The sequence below is a fragment of the Bos indicus x Bos taurus genome, chromosome 21, assembly GCF_003369695.1.
Source record: "Bos indicus x Bos taurus breed Angus x Brahman F1 hybrid chromosome 21, Bos_hybrid_MaternalHap_v2.0, whole genome shotgun sequence".
NCBI classification, from domain to species: Eukaryota; Metazoa; Chordata; class Mammalia; order Artiodactyla; family Bovidae; genus Bos; species Bos indicus x Bos taurus.
This window is the reverse complement of record NC_040096.1, coordinates 24,048,644-24,067,324: the sequence shown is the minus strand read 5'-3', so window position 1 is coordinate 24,067,324 and position 18,681 is coordinate 24,048,644. Positions and strand designations below refer to the sequence as shown.

General features: G+C 40.8%; 1 protein-coding gene across 3 annotated transcripts in view; it reads left to right on the top strand.

Moving 5' to 3' along the window:
- Nucleotides 1-18,681, top strand: part of EFL1 (elongation factor like GTPase 1) — a 114,036-nt gene that overhangs the window by 37,357 nt on the left and 57,998 nt on the right. For all 3 annotated transcript variants that reach the window (XM_027520651.1, XM_027520649.1, XM_027520650.1), the window contains exon 15: nt 2,850-2,988. In XM_027520651.1, coding sequence (XP_027376452.1) covers nt 2,850-2,988 — 139 coding nt within the window. The remainder of the gene's footprint in view (nt 1-2,849; nt 2,989-18,681) is intronic.

Below are 18,681 nucleotides of genomic sequence, written 5' to 3'. Positions count from 1 at the left end.
GGTGTTCAAGACATAAAGATCCAAAACCCAGGTGGCATGAGCCAAAGGCATGGGTGGTGAGCAGGTGATAGGCAGCGGTTTCTTGGCAGGCAGATCCCAGACATCGATCAGGAGGGTCTGACAGTTGGTGAACAGCCAGCATCTAAGTATGTCTGGACCAAAGGGGAAATAAAGCACAAGCTAGAGCTGTCTCAGAACATTTTTGGACATACAGAAGGTGCATATGTGGTAATCAAATGATAAAGGTCAGAGGATGAATGCCAGAGGTCCACGGAGCCAGGCAGCGTCAGCGAGAAGCTGTGAGTGGGGCCTTCCAAGGTGATCGTGCTCCTCTGGGCGCAGGTAAGCCAGGGGCGCTGCTGTGCTTGGCTGTGATGAGAGGTGGAGGAGGTGGCAGAAGAAAGTCTGTGCCATCAACTTCTCCTGCCTTGAATGCTTAGTCCATCAGTGTGAGCAGCAGGTGAATCCTTGGACAGGTCCTTGGACTTGTTGCCATGCTGAGTGGTGACTGAGCAGTTTGTGCTAGTCTGTGACATGTTCAGATTCGCAGGGAGGAGTATAGCAGTTGGTGTGTTTGGAGTTACTTTTGAGGGGAGGGTAAAAATGTTGTAATAAGGGATATAAAAATCTACTTGTGATCTTCTTACCATCTTGGTTACCATCTATCCATAAATTAGGTATAGTTCTCCATTTATTTAGGTCATTTAAAGTGTTACCATTTTCTCCATAAAAATCTTTAATCACTTTTGTTATTTATTCCTAACTCTCTTATATTTTGTTAGTATTCTGAAAGTTACTGTTTTAAATATATATGTATGTACTTTTTTTTCTACTGCTAATCTATAGACATACAGTTAGTTAACTTTTGTATGTTGGTCTGTGTATGACTTTCTTGCTAAATTGTCTTACTAATTATAATTTTTCTGTCAGTTCAGTCTCAGTCATTTCCAACTCTTTGCGACCCCATGAATCGCAGCACGCCAGGCCTCCCTGTCCATCACCAACTCCCAGAGTTCACTCAGACTCAACGTCAATCGAGTCAGTGATGCCATCCAGCCATCTCATCCTCTGTCATCCCCTTCTCCTCCTGCCCCCAATCCCTCCCAGCATCAGAGTCTTTTCCAGTGAGTCAGCTCTTCTCATGAGGTGGCCAAAGTACTGGAGTTTCAGTTTTAGCATCATTCCTTCCAAAGAAATCCCAGGGCTGATCTCCTTCAGAATGGACTGGTTGGATCTCCTTACAGTCCAAGGGACTCTCAAGAGTCTTCTCCAACACCACAGTTCAAAAGCATCAATTCCTTAGTGCTCAGCTTTCTTCACAGTCCAACTCACATCCATACATGACCACAGGAAAAACCTTAGCCTTGACTAGACGAACCTTTGTTGGCAAAGTAATGTCTCTGCTTTTCAATATGCTATCTAGGTTGGTCATAACTTTTCTTCCAAGGAGTAATTTTTCTGTAGTTTGTTTTAAATGAATGGTCCTACTGTCTGTGGATAATTCTGTTTCTTCCAATTTGATCCTTATATTTTAAATTTCTTCCAGCCTATGTCTTGAGCTCCCCTATAGAGTTGTCAGTGAGTCAGAACACACGCATGTACATGTAGCCTGTGCCTCAGAGGCCATCATTTTCATGAAGTTTCCAAGTCTGCCCTAACACAGTAGCTTCTCTCTCCTCTTGAGATTTTATGCATTTACTTACCTGTGCTTCCTTTTTTGCCACTCACTCTATGTTTCCAGCAATAATTATCTTTTTGTATGTGATGTCTTGGACATTTTTTTCCTCTTCACAGCACGAGCACAATGCCTTGGGTACCAAAGATAAGTCGGTTCCTTCGTTGGCATGCCTTTGGGGCACTTGCATGTATATGAAAATCGTTGAATAATTCAAGACAATATCTTGAATAATTTGAGACAGAATCTCCATGAGAGTACATGTGATGTAGAAAGAGTTAGATGTAGAGCATCTTTGCTGTGAGAGTGTCGTGTGTCTTCTCGTCAGAGTCTCCGATGTGTCACAGCACGCTCTCTCCCACGTTAACAGCCCAGCCTAAAATAGTGGCTGTTTGGCCCTTACATGGCATTTTTATGACATCTAACTACTTCTCAAAGTTATTTATTTTCCTGTGTTACTCACCAGTAGCACTAGCCCTTGTCAGATGCTTAAAGGACATTATAAGATTGTAATTGACATGACAATATAATAATGTTAAAGCTATTTTAAGTGATAATAGTAACAATGAGTATTGAAATAATAGCACAGTGGTTCTGGTGTCCAATGGTGTCTGACACAGTTCATATAAATACTGGCGAAGGGTATGAGGATTTTTGTGTGTTAATATCGTGCTACCAGGGCATCCCTGGTGGCTGAGACGGTAAAGCGTCTGCCTGCGGTGCGGGAGACCCAGGTTCGATCCCTGGGTTGGGAAGACCCCTGGAGAAGGAAATGGCAACCCACTCCAGTACTCTTGCCTGGAAAATTCCATGGACTGAGGAGCCTGGTAGGCTACAGTCCTTGGGGTCGCAAAGAGTCGGACATGCCTGAGCAACTTCACTTTCACTTTTACCAGGTCACAGCAGAATTTATATTAGCCATAAAGTTTATGATTATGTGTAATTCTTGACAGGCTTTATGTATATGAGAAGTCTCTCTAGTTCAGAATTTACTCATAAACTGAGACTTTTTATATCACACCATTTCAGATCTGAATGTTTCGGGTTTACATGAAACACTGTGACTGCACTATATCTTACTTATGAATCAAAGTAACTTTGTAGGTATTAACCCAAACCTGTTTTCCTCTGACGTCTCCTAACTTAGCTTCTGTTGTTTTTCTTTTCTGCCCAGGTGCCATTAGGCTTCTCAGCTCCATTAGAGGACCTTCCCCCAGTCCCCCACATGGCGTGCTGTACGTTGGAAAACCTGTACCTTCTGATGGGAAGGGAACTGGAAGACCTCGAGGAGGTGCCTCCAGGAAATGTGCTAGGTAGGGTGGTGCTGTGTGTCACATCTGTGCTCCGTTGCGAGACGTGGCCTGACATGTCACCCGAACCACGTGAGATCTCTGAGGGAAATGACTTGGATCTCATTCTTTTTTTTTTTATTTATTTATTTTGGGTCGTGTCCTTTGGTTTTAACTTAGTGCATTTCAGTAATTAGCATGTACAGTAGTGCTGTGCTGTGCTTAGTCGCTCAGTCATGTCCGACTCTTTGTGACCCCTTGGACTGGAGCCCACCATGCTCCACTATCCATGGGGATTCTCTAGGCAAGAGTACTGGAGTGGGTTGCCATACCCTCCTCCAGGGGTTCTTCCTAACCCAGGGATCGAACCCAGGTCTCCCGCATTGCAGGAGGATTCTTTACTGTCTAAGCCAGCAGGGAAGCCCAAGAATACTGGACTATGCAGCCTGTCCCTTCTCCAGGGCATCTTCCCAACTCAGGAATTGAACTGGGGTCTCCTGCATTGCAGGCAGATTTTTTTACCAGCTGAGCTACCAGGGAAGCCCATGTACAGCAGTAACTTGCTGTAAATTATGGTAGGAAATAAAAAGTAACTGCTTAAGAAATCTGTGAATAAGCTGAGGTTCCATTCATTTGGGGATGAGAAAGAATTTCTGCTGACAGTAAAGTCAGTTCAGATGAATAAGACACTTCTGGTTCTAAAGTATCAGAAACTGTTCTGATTTAAGGGTCTGTCTGCTTCCAGGCTCTTTTAATCCATTGAATGTTTTATATTATAAATTCATAAATACTGTTCCTCATCTCCATAATGCTCATTACTTCTTTGTGGAGTTCACTTTTAAAGGTCCTCAGTGCAGCCTTGAAGACTCAGCTGAAGGAATTTTCCTTGGATCATCATAGGCACTCTGAGTGTGAAATGGAATGCCGGGTCCCGTTCTGAACCCTTGGAGTCCTTGTCAGGTGTAGAGCTATTTATGGGGGGACTCCTTGGGCTCCAGCTTCTTTTTATGTTTTAGAGAAATGGTCTAGACTGCTGGTCTGGAGCTGCTGGATTTTGTCCACTTTAGTCCAAGAAATTTGCGTTTTGATACTCCCTTGCAGAAATACGTAATTAAACATTTTTTTTTCATTACTTTTTTTGGGGCATGAATTTCTAGCCTCTCCTCAGTGTTACCCATTCTTTTCATCCTCTTTGGAAAATGCTGTTGAACCCTAACAATTTGCATGACTTATGAGCTTCCATAACCAGCAAAACATTTTTTATCAGGAAGGACATGGGAAGATGAATAGAAAGCATTCTGTTTTTGTTTATAAACCTTCCTTGTGATTCCTGTATTCCTCACACTCAATTAATTTTGTTTCTTAAATGGAAGGTGAGGTGGAAGATCTCTAACACAACGTTCAAGTGAAAAGAGAAGTACTGAAGAAGGCTTCAGAGCATGGTTTCTGTCGTATCCCCTCCAGTTAAGGGTCGTTGTTTGTGCTCTCTCCCCAGCAGAGGTCAGGAACATGACGTGCAGTCGTTCTGGTTGCCTTCTGTCTATTTCTAGATTGCCGTGTGTTGCTCAGCCCTGAGGCCAGCTGTGTTATGAGCAGGGAGACCATCTCTCTCTCATCTGCCTCCTAAGGCAGCCATAACCCTGCTATCTGCAGGAGACCGGCCACAGATTAAAGCATTCTTTGTCTTGGGGAAGAGAGAAATACCTCATTCTCTTTTACTGATCTTTTGAAGTTACTTGGGAGCAGTGGTAGGAGTTAGGGTGTTGGTTAAGGTGCCTGTTGGTTAAACATTTGTTTACCAAATTAAGTTGTTAAAAAATAAGATGGACACACAACTTTGGGACAAAATGAATTAAACAGAAAAGTGAGATATATTTTGTAGAAGCATTAGGATTGTGTTTAACTGCCAGTGATCAAAAAACCAACTGCACAGTCTTCAGTTTCCCTCAGTGGGAAGATTAGGGTAGAGGATAGACAGCTGAGGACTGGTGCCGTGGCTGTCTTATGTCATCAGGGAGCAGGTTCCCTCTCTTTGCCTGTTCACAGTCCTTAGCATGGGGCTTTGTCCCCATGGGACCAAGATGGCATCTGCACTGACATTCCTGGCTGGAAGAGGGCACACGGGCCAAAGGCCTTCTCACAGCACTGATGTTTCATTTATTTTTGTGGTCATTAGTTTATTTATTTTGGATGATTTGGTTGATGTTATTTTAAAACCTTTGGCAGTGACCGCCCCATATATGGTCTATTAGATATCTAAAATATCTCTTACTAAGAAGTGCTCATAAACAGAGGCTTTATACGTCTCTTCTAAATATCAGTTTGTCATGTGTGTTCTGATTATTCCATTATGCCAGCTTTCACCTCTCTCAGTAGGGGATTAGAAACTAAGATATGTTTGGGATGAAAAGGTCTGGTTTGCTCTGTGGAGTGATGAGGAAGTTCAGTGGTTTGGATGTGGGAATTGTGGGCAGGTGTGAAGCGGAGCTGGTATTCAGCCAGCACACACTCGTGCCAGTCTTAACGTGTGGAAACACCACAATCTGAGGTTGGAATAAGCAGGCGCTGCTCCCCGACCCCCACTGCCTGGCACCTTTTCTCCCCCTGGACTTCCCCATAATCCAGGGCTAAAGGGTTAAGTCTGGCACACCTGGGGTCCCTGTTGAGCAAGCACTGGTGTTTTTATTTGGGAAGAAATGCCCTGTTAGTGACCAGTGTATTATATATCCTCGCCTCTTTGTGATTTTTGTTATGTGGTCACCTCTAGCTGCAGTGAAAGCCAAAGATTGAGTCTCTTACAGTCTCTACAAGTAAGGCAGGGGATATGGGATGGTGAATGGTTTTTGAAGAGCCTGTCCACACTCTCAACCATATTTCCTCCACATTTGCCTGGTGTTGCCTGAAGCCCCTTCATTATGGTTCTGTTTCTTTACATTAGGGAGGAAGATAGTCTGCCAGAGTGATTATAAATGTAACATTGAAGGGATTGGAACCCAGCCAGCCACTTCAGCTTACCTTCTAAATTGAAGCATACCGGAATTATTTTCTCTCTATTAACCTAGATCTGTTTGAGCCCTGTGCTTGACTGTAAAGCATGAGTATTCCAAAATTCTGCTCCTAGGTCTGCCACTAACTAGCATATGGCCTCAGGCCAGTTGCATAACCTTTCTGGTCCCCAGCTTTCCAAAATAATTTGGACTAGAGTAATTTTTACTAACAATCTTATTGTAAAAATAGAACAGCTACTTAGATTGTTTTTCTAAGACTGTTACGGACTTTCAGAGCTTCTTCTATTATGTTTATCATATATCCTAAGTTTTAAGGACAGAACATTAAACAGCATTGTATGGATGCATTTTTATTACGGTAGCTATAAAATATAAACAAAATTTTATGTACATCATATTTGTAAGATACATACAAACTAAAAATGCTTAGTACTTTTGTCATAAAAATTGTCCCTGGATTATGTCAGTATGCCACTGATTGAAAAAAAGTCCTAGGCTAGATCATCTCCAAGGTCGCTCCTAGCTTTAACTTTTCAGGCTTGTGTTTTTTAAAGAAAAACCTTATGTCAGTTATTAGGACATTTCTCTTCCTAGTATTCGTTAGAGGAACAGTAAATTTTTGATATGGTTACTAGGTTGGGTTGAGAATCCATTTCAGTGGCTCCATCAGAACATCTTGAACTAGTTACCAGTTTGTAAGGCAAATTTCACTTGTTCGTTGATTTAAAAACTGGAGCATATGTAGCAGTAGCAGCAGTTTCATAAGCCAGGTGTTTAATACAACCTTTCGGAGTGAGGAGTAATAAGGCAGGACAGGGGTGTGTTGAGAGGTGAGAGAGAAATCAGCACAAGAGAAAGCTGATTGCCAGCAAGGGTGATAAATGCTGGGGTTTAGCTGTGGTTTCTAGAGTGAGCTGACTGAGACCAGGCGTGCCAGCATCGTTGTTGTTTACTAAAGAGTTTTCCTGTCATAGGGATGAGCAGGGAGGGGAGGGGGAGAGTGGGATGGGGTGGGGTGTGGATGGAAAGAATAAACTGAATGGCCGAACGTGGTTGAATTAGTCTACGTGTTCTAGTTATCTGTTACTGCAAAACAAACCACCCAAAGCCCTAGTGCCTTAAAACAAAGGCAGTCTTAAATTTTTCATGAATCTGCGATTCAGGCAGGTTTGGTGGGACAGCTTGTTTCCATGCCACACAGTGTCGGTTGAAGTGCTCAGAGCCTGGGCGCTGGAATCCTGTGAAGGTGCTTTTCACTCCCATGTCTGCTGACTGATGCTATCTGTTGGCTGGGACCGTGTGTGGATGTGGCACTAGGGCTGGAACGTGTGACCTTTGCACGTGGTTACTTGGCTTCCTTGCAGCACACTGATAGGGTCCTGCAGCTGAGCATCCCAGGAGGAAACTGCATCAGCCTCTGAGGCCTAGCCCGTAACTCCTTCAGCCTCATTTTTGCCACCTTTTCTTCATTAAGAGGTCAAGAGTCACTAAGCCTGGCCCAGACTCACAGGGAGGGAACTAGCTCCACCTTCAATGGGAGATACGTCAGAGAATTCGAGGACATGTTTTAAGATGACCACACCATGGATCAAAGATGATTTCTTCTTTCTTTTTATATTGTAGCGGGCCTGTGGCTGGACACATACTACAAATTGAGACAGCAATGTGTATAGTGATCAGGCATGCCTGTTAACTTCATCTTTTTTATTCTTGTTAACTTAGAGAAAAAGATGCAGTTCTTATTTTAATAAGAAAATCGTAGAGTGGTATGACTGATACCCATATGCTTTTCATCCAAAGTGATACCGAGTCAGATTTATCAGCTGCAGATGAAAATTTTTGTTGGTAAGGAAATGAAAACATTATATGGCATTCTTGAGCAAGTCAGTGTATAGAGTCAAAGTCTAAAGTAAAGTTCTTTTACTAGCACTTGAAAAATGCAGATTTCACATTTATTCTCAGCTATAACTCACTTGGAATACTTACACCGTCTGATAAGTGTGGTTAGATTTTATGGTCTGGAAATAGTCAATTGAAAGCTGAAAATCATTTAACTCCAACCTGATGTTTGAAAAGTTGGTAGAGATGGGACCGCAGAGACCTTACCAGGTTGAACACACAATAGTCTTTTGTTCAGTTCTCTGCTGAGAGTATCTCTAAAAATAAATGTTTGCTCCAGGCTCCTATTTAAATGTGAGGGGAAATTGAATTAGGATTCCAAATCTTTAGCTTTCTCTCATACACTTTTAGATCTCTTCCATATGGTTAACTCTTTAACAATTCAGGGGCATATTCCAAGAAGAAACACGATAGTTCTCTTTTTTCAACATAAAGAAAATATCAATTAGCCTTTTTCTGAAATAGTTTTAGTTTTGCCATGGTTGTTTGCTGGGTTGGTAGGAAGTCAGTGTGCACTGAATGGGGAGAGAGTATTTGTGTGTATCCTTACTCGTGGGGTGACTGAAGAGTCAGAAAGCTTTGAAGAGTTTTACTAGCAGATTTGATTTGATTGTTTCAAGGGAAAGCTCAACATTTTGTGACTCTTAAGCCTTTGTAGTACTTTTGTAATACTTTAAATTCACTTACTAGTGGATTTCTTTCAAATATACTTATTATTAGCATTTCCACTTGGAAAGAATAACCAGGAGCCTTACTATTCATTTCTTAGTATTAATAGTTTCAGCTGATTTTTAATAACTTTCGTTTTATAGATGATAATTTATTCTCCAATTTTGTAATAGTTGTCTTATTTTCTTTTTATTTTTATATTGCCTGTAAAGGTATGATAAATAATAATAGTTATAGCTGCTCATCTGTCTTGTTCCTCTTGACTTTAATGGAAATATTCCTAGTATGTTAGTTACAGGTTTGCTGATGCCCGAAGATTTGTATTTTTTAATCATGCTAGGAAAGTTCTGAGATTTTTGAAAATCAGGAATAAATACTTAAATCTTACTGATGCATTCTCAGCATCTGAAGACAGGGTTATAGAGCTTTTCTCCTTGCTATAATTGATGTCATGAATTATATTTAGTTATTTCCTGATTATTAAGATGTCCTTGTGTTTCTGGAAGAAAATAATACTTGAGCATTGCATATTTTCTTCATACACTGTTATATTCAATTTTGCAGTATTTCATCCAGACTTTTCTTGTATGATTAATAAAATTGCCATTATTTTCTTTGTGTCATGGTGATCCAAAATGGGAAAGTTCCATCTTTTCTACCTTCTAGAACTATACTGTTCAGTTGTTAGCCGTTTGCCATATGCCATTAAAGATTAGAATCAGATAACATTAAAAAAACTTACTTCATCAGATGCACCAGTCACATTTCAAGAACTCAGTAACCACATGTTACTAATGGCTACCATTTTGGACAGTGTCATTCTGGAGAAATTTCTATAGAATGTGATAATCATTTTTAAAAGTTTTCAGCATAATGTGGGTCACAGTAGAGATCTATTTGAGAAGTGCAGAGAAGCCAAGTAAGAATTCTCTCTTACATAGGGATAGCCACCAGTCTTTTTAAAAATCTCTACATGTGTATACTTAGGTTTTAAATTGTGATGAAAATGCAGTTACACAAAATTCACCTTCTTGATGATTTTTAAATGTAAATTGGTAATTTGTTGTTGTTGTTGTTGTGCTGCACAGAGTGAAGGATCTTAGTTTCCTGGTGAGGGATCGAATCTGTGCCCCCCAGCTGTGGAAATGCACATTCTTAACCACTGGACCACAAGGGAAATCCCTGTAGTATATTTTTAATACAAAAAAATCATACTTTCTGTACAGTTTTATAGCCTGTTTATTTTTCTCTTTGAGATAATCTCTTCTCAGAACATTTACAGCTTTTTCCCTTTCGTTTCAGTGCATTATCTGTAACTCTTAGAACAGTGTTGAAGAGTAGTGTAAGAGTAATGTCTTATTTCTTTTAAGGTAGAGGAATTCCTGTAAACATTTTAGTGTTTCCATGAGATTGGATTTGGTTAGTCTATATTATGAAAATAAAGTATCCTCTTGTTTCTGCTTACTAGATTAATTTTTTAAATGTGGGTTGATGTTGAGATTTATCAAGCGGTGTTTTCCACATCATTCAGGTGATATTTCTCTCTCTTGATCCACTTACATTGTGAATTACTTTAACATGTTTTCTAATATCAAACCAGCTTTATATTCCTGGGATAAACTATTTGATGAGTGTATTTCAATATGTTAATAGAACAGTGAATTCAATTTTTTGGTAGTTTTTTCTATAAAATGTTTATAGTATTTGTAAGTTTGCCCAATCTATAGTTTTTTGAATATTTTATATTTGTGTAGTTTAAATATCAGCTTTATACTAAGCTATATGCAGGAATAACAAATTAGGGGATATTTTCATTGTTTCTTGTTTTGCAGAACAGTTTTATCAACACAAGAATTTTTTGGCTCTTAAATTTGATTAAACCTCCTGAAAGCAGCTTATACCTGCTTCGGCACAGATTCAGTTCCTCACCAGGAAACTAAGATCCTGCGTTCTGTGCAGCACAGCAAAAAAAAAAAAAAATTACCAGTTTACATTTAAAAGAAATTTATACCTGGTTGGTTGTCAGGTTGTGATTCGATAATGTTATCAATTGTTACTGTCTCTTTCTTTTTTATTTAGAAGAGTTGGTTCATCTTTTTTTCTTTTTTTTCCCCAAGTGAAAGTATTCATAGCCTGAATCTTACTGATAACTTTGGCTGGATTTCTTTAGTTTTATATGCAGCATTTTTTTATTATTACATTTTTACATGTCTTCTAATTCAGTACTTTTCAACCCGTGTACTGCAGTTGCACTTAACAAATGTGACAGGCTGTTGCTCCTTTTAGCCTCGAGGCAGCTGAGCAGGTTATGGGATGGCTGGAGCCCTCTTGTCTGTTACCTCGGATAGAATTGTTACCATATGGTTTAGTAAAATGCTCATTTTCAGATGTGTCTGTCGAATCCACGTTTTTACTCACTGGAGCAACTGGCTAAAACTGCATAACATCTTTTGAATAGGTTGATGAATACAACTTCATAACCTAAAAATTGTTAATTAGCCTGCTGCCACTCTAGACATTATATGAGAACAAATGGGTATGTGAAGGGTATCCGTCTCCAAATACTATGTTTCCCTTTTACATGGCAGTTATAGAGACTAGCTTGTCAGAGGAAATAAAGGAACAGATAATTGAGATGATTTTTGCTGAAGTTTTTCAGTAAAGAAAGGCAAGCTGTGGGTTAGTAGTCTGAAGGGGTGGTTGGGTGAAAGCAGAGGGGGAGAAAGAGAGAGAGAGTGTATGTGTGTGTGAGTGAGAGAGAGAGATACAGTTCAATGATAGTTGTTTTTCAGAGTGAAAAAGAGGCCCTGAAAGGGGAAAGCTGAAGGATGCAGTGACATGCTCCAGTGGTGAGTGGTATGTAGAGTATAACCTCTCCAACTCAACAGTGTGAAAGACCTGGTTGACTGTAAGAGGAAGGAAGACTTGGAAAATTTCAAAGCATGTGGTAACTTATGGAGAAACCACAGTGAACTTTTGCTAGCTGTTAGATCATAGGATTGTACCCTCTCCAGTCTTCTTGCCTGGAGAATCCCATGGACAGAGGAGTCTGGCAGGCTACAGTCCATGGGGTCTCAAAGAGTCAGACACGACTGAGTGAGTGACTGAGCAACCACAACATAGGATTATACCTTGACTAGATGGGACTGCTAGGTGGTTTGGGCAGAAGTGGAGATGGGATGTTGAGTGAGGATTGCTCAGACGTGGCAATAAAAGTTTGCCCTGAGTCTAGTACCTGTCAGGGAGGGACTGTAGGCTATTCTTAGACATTTTGGAGCTGTCCCAGGTGTAAACCTGGAGGAAGTACCACTGAGACCTAGTTGGCAGGGACGGGGCGAGCTCACCTATCACTGAGCCACCTCGACAGACTCAGCTCATCAGCTTGTTGCAGTTTCCTCATTTCTATTTGATTTTGGCCCTACCTGCCAAGCCTGTTTCAGATACAGTAATTGAAAAAGTGAACAGTTGTATTTAGAACTTACACATAATAGTCAATGTACTGCAGGTCATAGTCCACTTCAGATGATATTGGAAACATACTTGTGAGCTGAATCTGCATAATCTTCATGCCAACCCTGGGGAGGCCAGGGAAGTCAGAGCCTGGAAGTTAGCTAAGCCCCTAAGATACTAAAAAATCAAATGTCAGATCCAGGAAGTAGGAAAGAGTAGGTGGCAATGGTTGAAGCAAAGGTCACGTTCAAACAGCTGGCGGTGAGGCACTGGGCCTCTTAGTGTTTTAACGCCTGCCAGATGGGGACATAATTTGACTTCTGTAAATGGCTCATGCAGTTTAGGAAGATATCTGTGATGAGTCCCACAGTAGTCTGGCTGACAAGGCCAAATTCAGTTTTGTCCAGCTGACAGCTGACTGTCAGATATACTCATATACCCCTGAATTGATACCCTCCATTGGAGGACCACTTGGCATATGTATCAAGAGTTTTAAAGATAATTACACCTTGGAAAATCATCATATCCTTTGACCCAAAAGTGCTACCTTTATGAATTGATTCAGAGGGAAAGTATTAATATTGTGCACAAAGATTTGGCTATGAAGATATTTATTATAGTCTTGGGAGAGAGGGTAAATGGTTCAATAGAATTTTTAAAAATTTTTCCAAAAAGGAAGTATTTGTAAAGACTCTTGAAATAGTTTGAAGTGATTTTGGGTGATAACAGTCACTGTGGATTTTGAGTGGTGGCAGTAATTATAAAGGCTCAACATCTCTTGATTTTTTCAGAAAAGACAAACTATGTGGTTGAGAGGAAGGTGTGATGTTTGAGGGAGAAATATGTTTCTGGTATGACTAAACTGTGGCAGACTCATTAGATGTGAATGTAGTCAAGGAAATGCATGTATTTTTCAATCATGATAGCTGTTCGCATGGTGAAATTCTTAAAATCTGGCAATGTCCTATGTTGTAGGGATGAGGCTTAGAAACTTTTATAACCTTTTAATGTAATTTGTACATTGGTACAACCACTTTGAAGAACAGGTGACAGCAAGACACCTGTTTTATTTTTCTTTTTACCTTTTTTATACCTAAAACATCATCTAATTTGATTTTTTTTTAAAGATCAGAAGAGACGACAGTGTTAATGTCTTTCTTTGACACCATTGGTGTAATTTTATAGAATTTATGCTATTGAGTGGAGAAATATGAAGTATAGAAATAGGATCCTCTGGGTTAAAACTCCAGCTGAGCCACTTTTCAGCTTTGTAGCCTTGGGCAGGGTCCTTAACCCCTCTGATCCTTCATTTCATCTTGCAGATGAAGATAATGGAAAGCAGCAGGAGGATGCCCTTTATTTTGTTACAAAAAAATATCAAAAGGCAAAATGTTAATTAAGTAACATGGTTATTTACCATTGATTTCCATGGGAAACATTATCATTAGCTAATTGACTGCCAATAGTCACACATATTAAGAAAATAAATCATAAGTGAAGCATATAATTATGAAGATTAAAGAACACTTTTCTAATTTAGCATGTCGCTTATTTATTAATAAATGCAGCTCTTTTGATCTAATTGAAAAAATTCAGTCTTGCCACCATAAACATTCTGTTGTTCTTGTGAAGGCTGTTTGAAAAAATCCTCCAAAAAAATGTGTGTAGAAAAGAAATCAGATGCTTTGGCTTCTGTGGTGGTTTAGGTCGCTCAGTCCTGTCTGACTCTGCAGCCCCATAAACTGTAGCCTGCCAGGCTCCTGTGTTCATGGGATTTTCCAGGGAAGAATACTAGAGTCGGTTGCCATTTCCTTCTCTAGGGGATCTTCCCAACCTAGGGATCGATCCCCGGCCTCCTGCATTGCAGGCAGATTCTTTACTGACTGAGCCACCAGGGAAGCTTTGGTTCCTACTGAAAACTATTTCTCTGACTCTCCCTCTCATCCTTCATTATTCAGAGTTAACAGAGAATCAGAACTTTCAGTAACTTCCTCAAGAGAGAGCTTGAAGTAGAGATGGCAGAGGGAATTAGTTTCCCGGAGAAGCAAGGCAGAAAGGGTAAATCCTTGAAACTTCAGAATTACCACCATTGATGTCAAGAACGCCATTGCATTTGGGTAAGAGCCTGACTCCAGAAGTGTTTTAGAGGAGGAGGAGTGGCTGAGGCAGAGGCGCTGGCTTGCAAGTTGGGGTAGGTAGAGAAGTTCTCCTGAGAAACACGTGTGCCAGCTTGAACACAGAGTGAAGTGGTATCATCCCATATTCTTCCCTGAAAGGCCACGTCATGTGTCTCAACAAAGCCATGAGCTGTTTGGGGTAGATTCAGAGTTCACATTCAATTTTTTCTTTCCCCCACAAGAAGGAAGGTCTTTGTGTGTGTGTGTACACACTCAGTCATGTCCAACTCTTTTATAGGCCCATGGACTATAACCCGCCAGGCTCCTCTGTCCATGAGATTTCCTAGCAAGAATGCTGAACCAAATTGCCATTCACTTCTCCAGGGTATCTTCCCGACCCAGTGATTGAACCCACATCTCCTGCATTGGCAGGTGGATTCTTTACCTCTGAGCCACTTGGGGAGCCCTTTTCAAGAAGGTATTAACTATAAATTGGGTATATATTCTTCTGAAGTGTTATTTTGAAAATAATAGTGATTACTAAATATAAAGCACTTCACAAAAAAGGCAGAATAGTTTGTTTTCTTAAAAGGAAATATATTAATTTTCTTAAACTGTCATTTGTAAGGTACATCCTTAGCTGGATCTCTAGAATAGTATTAAGAGCAGTAGGGGCTGAAAGCAGCTATGTTCTGCCCTTGAATAAAATATATTGTGATCTTTTCAAAAGTACTTGTCCTTTTTCCAGTTCTCTAGCATGGGAAGGAAGGTCAGTTCACCTTTTCCTAGGGAAGTAAGCCCTTTTCTCCGTCATTGGTGGACACTTAGCTTATACTATCCTAATACCTCACACAAGCTCTAATTTGGGCATAAGGCACTGACTGCAGATACCTTACCGACTGGGCCTCATAAGTCTCTGCACTGCATTCAGTGAATATTGGTTGGATGACTCAGTTGATCAGATAGGAAGATCACTGAGCTTAGCTGCAAGAACACATGAGCAGCCAGAGCTACTTAGTGTTGATCACTTATTTCTCCAGAGTTTAAAACGTTCTCAAGTACAAAATCAAGAGTGTGGAAAACTTTCCTTTAGAAGTGAACACATTTGCTTTTCATCATAAATACTCTGTGATTTCATAGATGAGAGCAGACTCCTTGCTTGGTTTGGCCGTTTCTCATTTAAAAGTGTATCAGGAGAGTGATGTTTTAACGTGATAAGGCGGTCCGGGGCCCCAGTGCCGGGTGTTGTTATCACTGGAGATTCTTCCTTTGGCTCATGTAGACACTGAAATGAATTGCTTCTTCCTCCATTCCGTGTATCCCAGGTGTTCTGGGAGATTCACAGGGTAAATTCTGGGCTACAAGAGGCTTTTTGGTGTTGGAGAAGCAGAGATAGCTGAGTCTTTCTTGGTTTTCTGTGTGCCTTGGTCCAGGCAAGAGAAGAACATTGTCCTGGCCTTTGTAAAGGCCAAAATTGCCCCCCTAGGAGCCTTCGAGGCCCCTTTCCAGTGCCCTAAGAGGGCTCCCGTGATGAGGCAGAACCCAGGCCAGGAGCCTTCGAGGCCCCTCTCCAGCGCCCTAAGAGGGCTCCCGTGATGAGGCAGAACCCAGGCCCCGCAGCTGGGAACTGGTTTGTCCCCACGTGCTGCATCGCCTTCCCAGATGTGTGGTGTTCAGGGACCACACATGGTACTTTCCTCTTTTCTTTTTGTTTAATTCTCTTCTCCTGTTCACATACTTTTGGCATTTATACTCTTTCTTATATTGTTCTTGGACTGTTTCATGTCACATAGCCCCTGTGTGCCCACCTAAGCTCTGGCATGGACCAGATTACCCACTGGCCAAATACTCCAGCTTTTTTTTTTTTTTCCCCCCCCAGCAGCACAGCTGTTCTGCCCTCAGTTTCTCAAATAAACCTTACCCCCAAACCCGAGTTTCACTACCACTTCTGTCACTGTTAAATTTCTACAAATGCTGTACTTGTCTGATTCCAGGCTCTTGTTTTCTATCCTCAGTCTGTATTGTTTGGTTTTGATGGTTTTAGTCAATTCTTTCTTAATCTGGTTTTATCAATTTTTGTTTTAATACTTTTTTTCCCTGGCTCTTCTTGAACATTTATTTTTCCATATGAACTTGAAATCATTTTATTTCATCCCAGCAAATTAAATATCTATATTGAGACATTTGATTTATTTACGGAAGTAAATTGTGATCACCTGCTTTTACTGTAAAGCTCAGTAAATATTGAAAAAACTAGGTGAATTACTGTCCTAGGGGTAATTACTGTAGGTGTTTAGAATATACAATATAATGTGTATTTTTCCAAACTTCTGTCCATGCATAAGTTTTTTTCCTACATACATATGTCTTATAGTAAGAAATAATTTTATATGTGTGAATTGATATATTTGGGAAGAGATGACATCCTTAACATGTTAAGCCATTTCTAGTGATGGGGAGTTTAGGAACGGGCTGTGACTTAAACCCAGCTCTGTGTTGTTCCGGCCTCCTAACTTAATTATGACCAAGTCATTTTAAACCGTTAAATTGTACCAGTACCAGTCTGTTGGGGGAGAAGTTCTTCCTATTTTCAAATAAGTGCCTCTGCTGTGGGCCCCGGGTCTGGCTGTCTCAAACGAAGTCCACTGGCCGGCATCCAGAATGGCTGATTGTGCCCCAGCCAGGGTCTTGCCTGGAATGAAGACGCCTGCCCAGGGCTTTATTACTGTAGGTGTTTATGAGGCCCAGAATCTCTTATTTTCAACTGTGGAGAGACCAGTTCCTCCCTGAGTGGCATATATTAATTCTAGGATGCCTGGGTGACCTTTAATTTAGCTCCATTTTTCACACTTTTCTGGCATTTGGATGAAACCTTTTCCTGAGTTGACATAGCCTTTCCCTAATTTTTGCCTTTCGACATTTCACTTGAGATTTGGAGGTTTAGGGATTCAGGGAAGAGAGGATGGGCTATTAGTATCTCTGATAAGCCTTCTTTCTTAGGAACCCAAGTCTCTTAAAAGAAAAAAAAATAAGATGGAGTTTGGTTTTTTTGTTTTTTTTTTAAAACATGTAGTGAACTGTCATTTGCTCTGAAGAGACAAATCTTTATTTTCTTAATTTTATAGGCTTGTCATTCTCTCACATACGTGGATTTCATACACACTATATTTTGGTTCTATTAACATATTATCCAGTAGGTTAGATTTCTCATGCTGAGTGCTTACATTTAATCTTCCAAATTATTTCTAAGCCCTTCACAGCTTTGATCCCAAACTAGCCAATAAGGTAGCCTCTTACATGAGAAAAGGCACTCAGTAATGCCAGCTGAGACCTCTGGCAGGTTGACCACTTTTGTGGGAACTTCCAGACCTGAAGGCACATCCATAGAAAATAACCTTGGGTCAGATGATCTCTTACGATAAGCCTTTCCTTCTCTCTTACTGGTTTTCCAGGAACTTCTGAATTGCCCCTAAATTGGGCTTTCCTACCTCTTTTAGTTGCTTTGCTGTTCTCAGTACCCTCTCTGCCCTGACTCCCACCCATCTGTGGATTTCTCTGGATGACATTCAGAAAACCAGAGTTCCAGAGGCCACTTGACAGATAGGAACTCCCTCCCTCTAAACATCTTCTCTAACTACCAGGAGCTTTCAAAAAGCGGTTCTCATCCTGATTGTATATACAAGGATTGTATATATAAGGTGCATGTGCCTTAATCGAGGTGCAGAATGGTTTTCTTGGACTTGAACCAACTCAGCAGCGTTGCCAGTTTCACTGAAAGCGCAGGGGAAGATCATCCTTTATACCAGCCTAGATTTCTGGGCAGGGGCGAAGTGGACTAAGTCTGCTCTCTGAAGCCATCCTAGGATGGTGGAGGGCCATGTGATCAGCTATCCAGTTATTCCTCCTCCTGAAGGGTGGCGCTTCACCTAGGTGACCACCAGGGGGCAGCCTTTCCCACGGATTTTCACCACATCAGCGAACAGAGGAACAAAGACTGAGGTTTCTGTGTGTTGAACGTGTGAGTGAGCCTGTGCACCACACCAGACCCCCCATGTAAAATCTGTAGCCTCTATGTCTGTATAAAGAGTGTGAAGCAGTCAGGTGAAGGGCATCTGAGTGCTGAGTAGGTTCTGTGCTTTGCTAGACTGAGTTTGTCAATACAAATAGGATTCTATGCAGGCGCTGTGAACTGCCCTCTCTTGCCCAGGTCAGAGTCTTATAGACATGAAGGCAGGCATTTTTTTTTTTTATTATCAGAGGTTGAGATGTCTGAATCATTAAGATAAGGAAATTGAACTCAGTTTAGCTCCTTGTGTAAACCCAAAGATTGATTTCCAAGCAGTCATTTAAATTTATTTTGGCCCTTTCTTTCTTTCTCCTGCCACTCCCCACTCTCTTCCAAATACTAAAGGGATTGTTTCGGTTGCATGTTTTTTTTTTCCCCTTCGGTCTCCTCTTCACCTTGGAAACTGAGTTATGACTCCTTGGGTTGTTTCTAGTTGAAAAAAACATTATTATGAAAATCTATGCCGGTCAGTGGACAGTGAAGCAGCATATAAAATAGCACTAATATC